Raw genomic sequence first — 13,899 nt, 5'->3', positions numbered from 1 at the left:
GGTAGTAAAATTATGGGTCATTTAAAAACAATCTTTCTATGTTTCCAAATTTCCTATGGCTAATTCACGTTATCTATAGGATCAGGAAAAAGTGTGTTGTCTACATAAAAAAATAAAAATTTAAAGACTCTTTTCTTCACACTAGTCATGTAGAAACTGAAAAGTCGGAGTTCATTAGTGTGTTCCTTTCCCAGATTTTTATTAGAGGGAAGAGAAATATTACCAAACAGTGAGTTGAAATAATAGCTTAAGAACTGAAATACTTAAAAACTTCTTGGAGCTCCAAGATGGCAGCGGAGTAGGCGGACGCACAGACGCCCAGCTCTCAACACCAAACTGGAATACAAATCAATTTAGGAAAAATCAGCATGAAAAACCAACACTGAACTGCAAGAACAGCTCTCAAAAACCAAGGAGCAAAGAGGAAGCCACAATAATCCCGGTAAGGAGTGCCTGAATCTCCTCTGCTTACAGGAACGGAAGGGGGGGGGGGTGAGGCTGAGAGCCCAGAGAGGATTTCACAGAGGAAAAAGAGCAGAAACTACTGCTCACAGCCACTTACCTGGCGACCAGGGAGCAAGGTGGGTTGAAAAGACCAGCTTATCTCCCAAGTGGAAAGGACAGGGAGAGGGACAGACTGTGAGGGGATAAGGTATGCAAGAAACAAAATAAAAAAGCTGACTCATTCATGCTGGAGGCGGCCATAGCTGGGGGAGGGACTGAACCTTTCACAAAACAGAGCTGAAGTGCTTCCCGATCAGAGATCTCCGGACATCTATCCAGCTCCAATCAGCGCAACAAGACACAGCTGAAAACAAGAAGTGTGGAGGAGGGGCAGTAACTCAGGTCTCCATGGAGATCTGAGATACACCTCCCCCTACTGAAGCTGAGAAAACACCCTGCCCCCAGTGAGATTAGTTGGTAGAAGAGACCTTCAGCGTCTCAGGTTACACCCACAGCATTCCTGGTTACAGTTTCAAGGAAGCCCCCTGCTGAGATCAGTTAACAAGACTATCACCTGTTAAGAAAACAAACAAATCAAGACTTCAAAGCTGCCCAAATCCGAAAGTGGATTACAAATAATAGCTGATACCAACCCAAGAAGACCTAGAAATAACACAACTGAAAACTGGAGGCAGACAACACCAAGCCTAGACTCAATCAACTTTACAAATAAAACACCATGATGAGAAGACAAAGGAGTGCAACCCAAATGAAACCACAAGAGACACCTTTGAGAGATGAGCTGAGTGATATGGAAATAATCAAACTTCCAGATGGGGAGTTCAAAATAATGATTGTAAGGATGCTTAGGGATCTTAGAACAACAATGGAGGGGCAGTTTGAAAACCTAAATAAAGAAATAGCAAGTATAAAAAAGAACCAGTCGGAGATGACAAATACAATATCAGAAATAAAGACCACAATGGAAGGAATTAAAAACAGGATAGATAGAGCGGAGGATCGAATCAGCGAGTTAGAGGACAACTGGAATGAAGGCATGAAAGCAGAGAAGAAAAGAGAAAAGAGACTCAAAAAGTCAGAGGAAACTCTTAGAGAGCTCTGTGACAACATGAAGAGAAATAACATCCGCATCATAGGGGTTCCTGAAGAAGAAGAGAAAGAACAAGGGATAGAGATGTTGTTCAATCATATCATAGCTGAAAATTTCCCTAAATTAATGCAAGAGAAACTCTCACAAGTCCAAGAAGCACAGAGGACTCCATTAAAGAGAAACCCAAAGAAACCTACACCAAGACACATCATAATTAAAATACCAAAGCTAAGCGATAAAGAGAAAATATTAAAAGCTGCAAGAGAAAAAAAAGTTATCACCTACAAAGGAGCCCCCATAAGGATGACATCTGACTTCTCAACAGAAACACTTGAGGCCAGAAGGGAATGGCAAGAAATATTCAAAATAATGCAGAACAAGAACCTACAACCAAGACTACTTTATCCAGCAAGGCTATCGTTTAAAATCGAAGGAGAAATAAAAAGCTTCCCAGACAAAAAACAACTCAAGGAATTCATTACAACCAAACCAATGCTGCAGGAAATGTTAAGGGGCCTGTTGTAAACAGATCAAAGTGGGAAAAGAATATAGCAAAAAAAGGAATACACCTTTAAAGAAGAAAATGGCAATAAACAACTGCATATCAATAATAACCTTAAATGTAAATGGATTAAATGATCCAATCAAAAGACATAGGGTAGCTGCGTGGATAAGAAAACAGGACCCATACATATGTTGTCTACAAGAGACACACCTTAGAACAAAAGACACACATAGATTGAAGGTAAAAGGATGGAAAAAAACATTTCATGCAAACGGAAATGAAAAAAAAGCTGGGGTAGCAATACTTATATCAGACAAATTGCACTTTAAAACAAAGGATATAGTAAGAGATAAAGAAGGCCACTACATAATGATAAAGGGAGCAATCCAACAGGAAGATATAACTATTATAAATATCTATGCACCTAATATAGGAGCACCCAAATATATAAAACAGACTTTGTGGATTTAAAGGGCGAGATCAACAGCAATACTATAATAGTAGGGGATTTCAATACCCCACTAACATCACTAGATAGAACCTCAAGAAAGAAAATTAACAAAGAAACAGCAGACTTATTGGAAACACTAGATCAACTCGATTTAATAGATATCTTCAGAACCTTTCACCCTAAAGCAGCAGAATATACATTCTTTTCAAGTGCTCATCATACATTCTCTAGGATAGACCACATGTTAGGGCACAAAAGTGCTCTCAACAAATTTAAGAAGACTGAAATCATAGCAAGCACTCTCTCCGATCACAACGGCATGAAACTAGAAATGAATCACAGCAGAAAAGCTCAAGAATTCTCAAACACATGGAAACTAAATAGCAGGATGTTAAATAATGAATGGATTAAGAATGAGATCAAAGAAGAAATAAAAAAATTCCTAGAAACGAATGACAATGAGCATACAACAACTCAAAATTTATGGGACACAGCGAAAACAGTGCTGAGAGGGAAGTTCATAGCACTACAGGCACACTTTCAGAAGCTAGTAAAAGCTCAAATAAACAACTTAACCCTGCATCTAAAAGAATTAGAAAAAGAACAGCAAGTAAAGCCCAAATGTAGTAGAAGGAAGGAAATAATAAAGATCAGAGCAGAAATAAATGACATAGAGGCTAAAGAAACAATACAGAGGATCAATGAAACTAGGAGCTGGTTCTCTGAAAAGGTAAACAAGATGGATGAACCTTTAACTAGAATCACCAAGAAAAAGAGAGAGAGGACTCAAATAAATAAAATTAGAAATGAGAGAGGAGAAATAACAACTGACACAACAGAAATACAAAATATTGTAAGAAAATACTATGAAGAACTGTATGCCAAAAAACTAGACAACCTAGATGAAATGGACAAATTCCTTGAAACATACAATCTTCCAAAAATCAATCTGGAAGAATCAGAAAACCTAAACAGACCGATTACAACAAATGAGATCGAAACAGTTATCAAAAAACTCCCAACAAAGAAAAGTCCGGGGCCCGATGGCTTCACAACGGAATTCTACCAAATATTCAAAGAAGAACTAACTCCTAGCCTTCTCAAACTATTTCAAAAAATTCAAGAGGAAGGAAGACTTCCAAGCTCCTTTTATGAGGCGAGCATAATTCTGATTCCAAAACCAGGCAAAGACAACACAAAGAAAGAAAATTATAGGCCAATATCTCTGATGAATATAGATGCTAAAATCCTCAACAAAATATTAGCAAACTGGATCCAACAATATATGGAAAAAATCATACACCATGATCAAGTGGGATTTATTCTGGGGAGGCAAGGCTGGTACAATATTTGTAAATCAATCAATGTGATTCATCACATAAACAAAAAGAAGGAGAAAAACCATATGATAATTTCAATAGATGCAGAAAAAGCTTTTGATAAAATCCAGCACCCATTCATGATCAAAACTCTTAGCAAAGTGGGAATACAGGGAACATACCTCAACATGATAAAAGCCATCTATGAGAAACCCACAGCCAACATCATACTCAATGGGAAAAAATTAAAAGCAATACCCTTAAGATCAGGAACAAGGCAGGGGTGCCCCCTTTCACCACTCTTATTTAACATAGTCCTGGAAGTCCTAGCCACAGCAATCAGACAAGAAGAAGAAATAAAAGGCATTCAAGTTGGAAAAGAAGAAGTAAAACTATCATTATTTGCAGATGATATGATATTTTATATATAAAACCCTAAAGTCTCAGTCAAAAAACTACTGGACCTGATAAATAAATTCAGCAAAGTGGCAGGATATAAAATCAATACTCAGAAATCAGAAGCATTTTTATACACCAACAATGAACAGTCAGAAAGAGAAATTAAGGAAACAATCCCCTTCACAATTACAACCAAAAAAATAAAGTACCTAGGAGTAAACTTAACCAAGGAGACTAAAGACTTGTACTCGGAAAATTACAAAACATTGATAAAAGAAATCAAGGAAGATACAAACAAGTGGAAGCATATACCGTGCTCATGGTTAGGAAGAATAAACATCATTAAAATGTCTATATTACCCAAAGCAATCTATAAAGTCAATGCAATACCAATTAAAATACCAATGACATACTTCAAAGATATAGAACACATATTCCAAAAATTTATATGGAACCAAAAGAGGACACGAATAGCCTCAGCAATCTTAAAAAAGAAGAATAAAATGGGAGGTATCACACTTCCTGATATCAAGTTATACTACAAGGCCATTGTACTCAAAACTGCCTGGTACTGGCATAAGAACAGGCACATAGATCAATGGAACAGAACAGTGAACTCAGAAATAAACCTACAGCTCTATGGACAACTGATATTTGACAAAGGAGGTAAGCAAATACAATGGAGTAAAGACAGCCTCTTTAACAAATGGTGTTGGGAAAATTGGACAGCTACCTGCAAAAAAATGAAACTAGATCACCAGCTTACACCACTCACAAAAATAAACTCAAAATGGATAAAAGACTTGAATGTAGGCCGTGAAACCATAAGCATCTTAGAAGAAAACATAGGCAGTAAGCTCTCGGAGCAATATATTTGCTGATTTATCTCCACGGGGAAGTGAAATAAAAGACAGGATAAACAAATGGGACTATATCAAACTAAAAAGCTTTTGTACAGCTAAAGACAACAAGAACAGAATAAAAAGACAAACTACACAATGGGAGAACATATTTGACAATACGTCTGATAAGGGGTTAATAACCAAAATTTATAAAGAACTTGTAAAACTCAACACCAGGAAGACAAACAACCCAATCCAAAAATGGGCAAAAGAGATGAATAGACACTTCTCCAAAGAGGACATACAGATGGCCAACAGGCATATGAAAAAATGCTCAACATCACTAATCATTAGAGAAATGCAAATTAAAACCACAATGAGATATCACCTCACACCAGTCAGAATGGCGCTCATCAACAAAACAACACAGAATAAGTGCTGGCGAGGATGTGGAGAAAAGGGAACCCTCCTGCACTGCTGGTGGGAATGCAGACTGGTGCAGCCACTGTGGAAAACAGTATGGAGATTCCTCAAAAAACTGAAAATTGAACTGCCTTTTGACCCAGCTATCCCACTTTTAGGAATATACCCCAAGGACACCATAGAACGGCTCGAAAAGGAGAAATGCACCCGCATGTTAGTGGCAGCATTGTTCACAATAGTGAAGATCTGGAAACAGCCCAAGTGTCCGTCAGAGGATGAGTGGATTAAAAAGCTTTGGTACATATATACTATGGAATACTACTCAGCCATAAGAAATGATGACATCGGATCATTTACAATAACATGGATGGACCTTGACAACATTATACGGAGTGAAATAAGTAAATCAGAAAAAAAACTAAGAGGAATCCATACGTAGAAGGGACATAAAAATGAGACTCAGAGACATGAACAAGAATGTGATGGCAACAGGGGCGGGGGGTTGGGGGAGGGGGGAGGGGGTGAAGAAGGAGAGAGGGGTTAGGGGAGGGGAGGGGCACAAAGAAAACCTGATAGAAGGTGACAGAAGACAATTTAACTTTGGGGGAGGGGTATACAGCACAATCAAATGTCAAAATAATCTAGAGATATTTTCTCTCAACATATGTACCCTGATTTATCAATGTCACTGCATTAAATTTAATTTAAAACAAAAAACCAAAAAAACTTCTTAATGCAAAAATTAGATGAGTTGACTGCTAAAAAATGAAAGAGCCTAACAGAGCTGTTTTTAGTTTCAGTAAAACCAGTTAAATGTCCATGATCTTGGATATTTGGCTTTCCACCTGCAGACAGTCACCAGAGTATCAGCGACACTGAGGTGAGTGACTTTAGCACACTGGCTCACCAACTGGCCCATTAGCGCGGGAAGGGCTCTGAGGCGGCCAGGCTGTGCTGCTGTGGAAACACAAGAACTCCTCTGCTCATCCCCAACAGAGTTTGCAAATCCAAAGTAAATCTGGAAAAAATTCTCAGATAAGTGACTCCTTTAAAATGTACTGTGGAAATTAAATGAGTGAAAATAACAACTATTTTTGAGTTGTTATATTAGTGTTAAACTGGATGTCCACATGCAAAAAAATAACTTTAATCCATATCTGATACTACATAAAAAATTTAAGATGCATCATGAGACCTATTATAAGACCTACAACTATAAAATTTATGAAGAAAATAGAGGAGGTATCTTTGTGATCTTCGGTTGGGCAAAGATTTCTGAGATATGGCATCAGAAGCATAATCCATAAAAGCAAAAAAAAGAAAAGAAAAAAGAGGATAAATTGAAATTATCAAAATTAAAAATTTCCGTCTTTGAAAGATACTGTTACGTAGATACAAAGACAAGAAACATCTCTCCTTGGACTTATACACAAAAATACCTAAGAAACTCTCAAAACTATATAAAAATAAGAATCAACTTAATAAATTGGCAAAATATCTGAAAAGACACTTCATTAAACAAGATACAAAGAGAGCAAACAAGCACATGAAAATATGCTCAAAATCGTTCATCACCCTGGCCGGTTGGCTCAGTGGACAGAGCGTTGGCCCAACATATGGACATCCTGGGTTTGAGCCCCAGTCAGGGCACACACGAGAAGCGACTATCTGCTTCTCTCCCCCTCTTTCTCCCTCTTCTTTCCCTCTCACCCTCGCAGCTAGCAGCTTGATTGTTTCGAGCTTTGCACAGGCGCTGAGGATAGCTCGGCTGATTGCATTGGCCCCAGACGGTGGTGGCCAGGTGGATCCCAGTGGGGCCACATGTGGGAGTCTGTCTCACTATCTCCCCTCCTCTCACTTAAAAGAACTCATTCATCATTAAGGAAGTAAAAAATTAAAACAGTGAGATTCTGTCATGAACAAATTATATTAATAGAAAAGTCACTTTCTATTAGGCAACTATCAAAGTAACTAAATTTATAAAGATTGACCATAGCAAGTGTCAGTCAGGCTACTGAGGAAATGGAAGTCTCGTATAATACTACTAGCAAAATACAAAATGCTATAACCTCTTTGGGAAAGTTGTGTAGTTTCTTAAAAAGTGTAACATACACTGATATGATCCAGCCATACTATCCTCAAGTTTTCCACGAATAGTGAAAGCCGATGTCCATACAGAGAAAGGCCTGTATGTGAATGTTCACAGCCGCTTTATGTGTAAGTCAAAACCAGCAACAACCCGGATGTTGTTGTCGTCAACAGGTAAGTGGATGGACAAACTGTGGCGTACCGACGAACAGACGCTTGCACAGCAGCGAGAGGGAATGGACTACCGATCCACAGTACGAGAGGGGTGAGCCTCAGAACCCTCAAACTGTGTCACAGGAGCTAGACCAGACCAAAACCAAAACCCCCCTGCGTACCTACTGTATGACTTCAGCACGTGGAAGTCTGTAAAATACACACTCACCGTTGTGACCGAAACCAGATCGGGGTTGCCCGAGTCAGGGAGGGCGAGGAGGGTCACAAATTTGGGGAATGGTGGATATGTTCCTTTTATTGTCTGTGATGGAATCACAGGTATATATAAGTATCAAAGTATATCAGATTGTACATGGTATGTTCAGGTTATAGTATGTCAATTATACCTTAATATAGCTGTTACAAAAATTAATGCGTTAAGCTTATGCTAAGTTTTTAGGTAAAGAAACTGGTAACAGCAAGTTTCTCTGCTGTGTGATTAGAATTCTACCTCTTCCTGCCCTCGTTTGGCCAAGTAAGCCGTGGGGAGAGTATGGGGGGTGCTCACCGCACTCCAGAGCATCAGGGGGCCAAGCCCCGAGGAGGCAGGGTGGGTGTGAAGGGCGCTGGACCACACCCACTGCCTTACCTCCTCGGGCTGGGCCAGGAGCAGGTGCACGGTTCTCCCGCCTCCTGGCCTCCCTGGAGCTCTGTGCTACCCCTGCCCGCCCCTCCCTCCCTCCTGTCCTGGACTCACCTCTTCTCCCTCAGTTTCTGACTGCCCAAACTTCAGCCGCAGACTCTCTTCAAACTCCTCGTCTGTCCAGTAAAAGAGGACTTCGGCGCCCTCCGTGGCCACCAAGACACACTTCATCTGCCAGGGAGAAGCAAGCTCAAGGTCACCTCCCAGCCCCCAAATCCCCAAGCGTGGCCTGAGTAACAAAGAGGATCATAATCCCAGCAAGCATCTACTGAGCCCTCCCTGTGTGCCGGGCACCACCGCGGGGCCCTGGCGTTACTTCCTCACATCCTTACAACAGCCTGACCAACAGGAACCCTCAGCTGCTCCCGTTTGTAGAGCACGATGGGGTACAGCTTGAAGTGGCAGAGCTGGGCTCCCAGCCCAGGCCGGCCTGATGTCTGAGGCTCTTTCTTCCGTGCCTTCGCCCCCTCTAGAGCATCACACCTACCACGGGCCTACTGGAACCAACTGTAAGAAGGACCCAGCTCTCGATCTGCACACGAGTCACCCGCACAGGGAGGCGGGCCATCTCCGGGCTCATGGCACAGTCAGAGCCTGGTCTGGAAAGGAGGGCAGCTACCAAACCTCCCCTAGGCAGCCCTCCAGTCAGAGACAGCCCCACAAGATGAGCTTCAGAGCCCACAGCGTTACAGGGACTTCACGCACGCTCCTCCTGCTCCGGGTGGAAAAAGAGGCTGCCTGACCTTGTCCACATTCCTTCTCACACTTGCTCGGCTGCCACATCCTCGGCCACACCCACCAGCATCTCTGGTCCTGCCAAACCTCCTTCCCCACCCCCAACACGTCTCCTCTGCGCCACACATTTTCATGCTTAATTATATAAAATGTGTTTTATTATTCACCAACTGGTAGATTTTTTTTTTTTTTTTTTTGAGAGAGAGAGAGAGAGAGATAGGGAGTGACATACAAACAGGAAGGAAGAGAGATGAGAAGCATCAACTCATCATTCCGGTACTTTAGTATATTGATTGCTTTCTCACACGTGCCTTGACCAGGGGGCTCCAGCTGAGCCAGTGACCCCTTGCTCAAGCCAGCGACCTTGGGTTCAAGCCAGAGACCTTAGGCTTTAAGCCAGCAACCTTTTCACTCAAGCCAGTGACAATGGGGTCATATCCATGATCCCACGCTCAAGCCGGTGACCCCATGTTCAAGCTGGTGAGCCTACGCTCAAGCTGGTGACCAGGTTGACACTCTATCCACTGTGCCACCACCACCTGGTCAGGCCCAACAGGTAGATCCTTAATTCAGAGCTTCCCATGCTGTGTCTTGGCCCCCTGGGATATAACAAGACACTGATCTTCTTAACCTTGGAGAAGCCTGTCCAAGCCTGGTAAGACCAGAGCTCTCAGGCCAGCTGCGTGCAGCTCAGAGAGCACCAGGCAGGAATTTCAAACATTCTTGTGTATCTCAGTGTGCCACACAGACACAATGATGTTGCACGTATGATAAGACATGACTGTGATTAGGAAACTCTGTTCTGACTCTTTCATGTGAAGGTCCAGTTTCAATAGGATCATAACATTTTGAGGTTTCTGACTCATTTGCACTCTCTAGGATCCCCTATGTGACAAGCATAGTGGTACTTACTGAATTCCCCCCAAACCTCCAGTTAGTGTATCAACTCCAACTTAGAGCACCCGGCCCGAGGGTGTTCCTAGCACAGTGAAAACCAGAATGCAGCCACGGAATGGCTGAGAACAAGGCAGAGACCGGGAGAAGAGCAGAGTGTGAAGAGGATGCTGGACGAGGGCAGGTGGACTGGAAGAGCTGTGGGACCCCCAGTGAGAGGGACACAGTTGGGGGCTTGCGGGGCCAGCCTGATGGGAAGGGGGTGTGGGTTGGGGCATGGTGGGCTATGGAATGGAGGTCGCGGTCAATAGCAGAGAGCCCCTGTATACAGGCTGGTGAGGGTGTGGGAAGAGCCATGCTGGCCCCAGATGGGTGAGGTTAGGTTGTGGAGACAGGTTAGCCTGGTGTGGGACAATGATGGCCCACTCCTTGGTGGAGGCCAGAAGTGGAGCTTAGAGACAGAGCAGGCCTTGGTGACTTCCTGGCTGCAAGGGAGGAAGGAGAGGACAGGCAAAGGTGACATCAGGTCACAGAGCTGGGCAGGGGTTGAAGAGAGGGCTCTGCAGAACCCAGGAGAGCTCAGTCTACTACCTGCCTCACTCGGTCCCCTCCCACAGCCCCAGAGCAGCTCCAGAGTGGGTGCTGCCTGCCCCCGTCCGCCCTATGCAGGGCAGAATCATCTACCTTGGCAAGGAGCACAGCAGAGCTTCCAGAGAGCCACAGGTTCAGAGAGGGCTGCAGTGGGCGGACTTGGTGACCAGCTCATGGAGAGCAGCATAGCATCCCGGGTCCTGCAGATGCTTAAAACAGAGAGGTCATGAGGGCAAGCAAAGTCCTCTTTCCTTTTTTTTTTTATTCTGAAGCTGGAAACGGGGAGAGACAGTCAGACTCCCGCATGCGCCCGACCGGGATCCACCCGGCACGCCCACCAGAGGTGACGCTCTGTCCACCAGGGGGCGATGCTATGCCCACCAGGGGGCGATGCTCTGCCCCTCCGGGGCGTCGCTCTGCCGCGGCCAGAGCCACTCTAGCACCTGGGGCAGAGGCCAAGGAGCCATCCCCAGCGCCCGGGCCATCTTTGCTCCAATGGAGCCTTGGCTGCGGGAGGGGAAGAGAGAGACAGAGAGAAAGGAGGGGGGGGTGGAGAAGCAAATGGGCGCCTCTCCTATGTGCCCTGGCCGGGAATCGAACCCGGGTCCCCCGCACGCCAGGCCGACGCTCTACCGCTGAGCCAACCGGCCAGGGCCAGAAGTCCTCTTTCTGACTGTTCCTTGTTCTTGGACAAGGTGGTGAAGGACTGAGTGGTCAAAGGTCTGCCTCTAGCCCTGGGGTAGTCTGCTCAGAACATTCTCCCCACTCAGTCAGGAGCTGAGTGCCCTATATCCCTCCCACTCCCACCCTCAGACACTTAGAACAGGAACGCTGCCAACAGTCATTTGGCCATAGCAGGTGCCCACAAACGTGAATTCCCACGTCCTGTTTCCTTCCAAGCACTCTCATTTCACCGTAGGTCACTCAGAGCCACGGTGTGGTCAGCAAACCCACCCTGAGCAGCCCCAGGCTGTCCGGAGACAGCACAGCATCTCTGATGGATAGGGGAGCAGGCCCAGGAGAGAGGAGGTGTCCTGGGATGATGGATGAATGGCAATAAACCAACACAAGAGGAACCTGACACCTAGTTTTAGTTTTGGCTTTGCCAAGGCAGTTCAACTTCACTGAGCCACAAACTCCTGCTGTGAACGGCAGGAAAAATCCCTCTCCACCTCCCTATAAGGTTCGAGTGAGAGTCAGAGAGTAACCAGGCAGGACAGCCTGCAGCAAACTGCTTCCTTACATAGACGGGGTGTGTGGGGGGTGGGGGTGTCTTTACTCTTATTTCCCAGGTGTCCTTCCTCAAACAACAGGATGAACTAAACTGGTTTTAGATCATTCACATTTTGATGATAAAAGGAAGAAATAATAGTAAAGCTTTAGCTTCATTAGGAAACCAAACACACTGTAAGCAAATTAGAGGCAAGAAAGGGTTTTTAGGGGCTCAGTAATTTTTTTTTTCTTCAAAATAACAGACTTGACTTCATCATCTTCATGACTGGCCTTAATGTCATATTAGCAGAAAAATGGGAACGCTTCTTGGTCAACATTAGGTTCTACTTTTCTTATTCCAAAAGGCTGCTAAGAGAATGTCACCGCGTCATTCCCCGTTCTGCCAGCCCGCGCTCAGGGGGAACACGGGGCTCATCCGAGCTCTCGATGGCGCCCGCCCGCTGGGGGAACCCGGGAGCCCGTTTTCACTGTGCTGCCCAGCAGGGTGCCCCGCAGCAGCCGCGCCCCGGGCCGGAGGACCAGGAGGGAGGACCCAGGGCGCGAGGAGCCGCTCGCCGCCGCCGGGCTAGCGACCCCTGCGCGCTCCCAGGGTGCCCCGCACGGGCCGGTTGACGCAGCAGCGTCGCCCCCACGTCCCCTCGAACCTCACGGCCACCCCGGGAAGAAGGCGGCTCGGGAAACCCTCCCCACTTCGTAGCTGCCGACACTTTGGCTCCGAGAAGTGGAGTGACCGGCGCACGGCCACTCCGACGGGGCGAGGGGCCCGCGCCCCACTGCCCGGAGGCCCGCGCGGGGTCCCGGGAAAGCTCCGCTGCCCACGAAGGGGCGGCCGAGGGCCCCGCCGCGAGGGTCTGCGAGGCCCACGTACCGATCGTAGCCCAGCGGGTCCCGGGCCCTCGGGCGCGCTTCCGGGTGGTGCCACGTGACCGCCCACGTGATCGCGCGGCCCGGCGTCTCTGCGGGCGGTGCAGCGGGCTCTGGTGGGTGGCTTGGCTCAGAGAGCTCTGACTCCTGCCGTCCGCGGTCACCTTCCTATTGTCGTTACGGATGGCTCCCGAAGTCCAAAGGTTTGGGGGGCCTCGCCCCCAGCCATCAGGGGCAACCGCTGCATCCGGCACTGTGCTAACCCTTTCCCTTGCTCTAGTTCAAGTGATTCCCCACGGAGGCACTGGGAACATCCCCGTTTAGCCCCATTTTACAGAAGCGGAAACTGAGGCCCAAAGAGAAGAAATAACTTACTTAGGAGGCCCAGTTAGGGTCCCCCTGTCTGGCTTTACTTGCTGAACTGCATCTCTGGGGCAAGCGCTGCGTGTGTCCCTGGCCTCCTGGGGATGAGACAGGCTGCAGGAGGGCGCAGTTGCCCCCAGAGTGCCAAGGCTGGAATTTATAAATGCTCTCAACCCATGGGAGGGGAGAGTTGCACATTACGGACTTTGTTTTGAACTCCATGTTTGCAAGATTTTCTTAAGTTGTATGCACATTTGTAGTGGCTGAAGGTGGGGAATAAATCCCCACCCAAGCCACCCTTCAGTGCCCTGGAGTCTCCTGGGAGCTTTGCGCACAGCCCAGTAGGGGATGACTTTCCAGAACTGCCTGGGATATAGCGGATGGAACACTCACCCCACTCCCACAACCAAAGGCAGAGGCCACCACGAATGAATGCCTCCCCTCCCCCTTTCACTGCCCACCCTCCCAGCCCACCTTAGGGCCCATCCCTCAGCTCCCCATCTACAGCACATATCTCACCACCGGCATCTCTTTCCCGCCCATAGTTGAGATCTGGCTGTGCACCACTCAACACGTTTCTCTTTTGGGTCAGACTCTTCATAAGCATGAATTCCAGTGGTTGAATAAATTCCATCAAATGTATGCTGCTATTTACTTATCAGTCCCCCACTAGTCCATTTCCCATCAGCAATGTATAAGGCTCCCAATTTCACCACACTTGCCAAAGCTTGTTGTCTATTTTAACCTCGCCGTTCTAGTGGGTGTGAAGAGGTATCTCATG

General features: G+C 46.0%; 1 protein-coding gene across 3 annotated transcripts in view; it reads right to left on the bottom strand.

The window, feature by feature from the left end:
• HPS1 (HPS1 biogenesis of lysosomal organelles complex 3 subunit 1) overlaps positions 1-12,814 on the bottom strand; it is a 32,766-nt gene extending 19,952 nt beyond the window's left edge. The window contains exons 1-3 of one of the 3 annotated variants that reach the window (XM_066355751.1): positions 12,760-12,814; positions 10,752-10,867; positions 8,493-8,609 (exon numbers count right to left, since the gene is read on the bottom strand). In XM_066355751.1, coding sequence (XP_066211848.1) covers positions 8,493-8,609 — 117 coding nt within the window. In that variant the 5' untranslated portion in view covers positions 10,752-10,867; positions 12,760-12,814. Of the gene's footprint in view, positions 1-8,492; positions 8,610-10,751; positions 10,868-12,759 lie in introns of those variants that run through there. The other 2 variants (XM_066355752.1, XM_066355753.1) reach the window with 2 other exon arrangements.
• Between the last annotated feature and the right edge of the window lie 1,085 nt (positions 12,815-13,899).

This window comes from Saccopteryx leptura, chromosome 13 (assembly GCF_036850995.1).
Source record: "Saccopteryx leptura isolate mSacLep1 chromosome 13, mSacLep1_pri_phased_curated, whole genome shotgun sequence".
Classification (NCBI taxonomy): domain Eukaryota; kingdom Metazoa; phylum Chordata; class Mammalia; order Chiroptera; family Emballonuridae; genus Saccopteryx; species Saccopteryx leptura.
The sequence above is the reverse complement of the archived record's forward strand: the minus strand, read 5'-3'. Positions and strand labels throughout refer to the sequence as shown.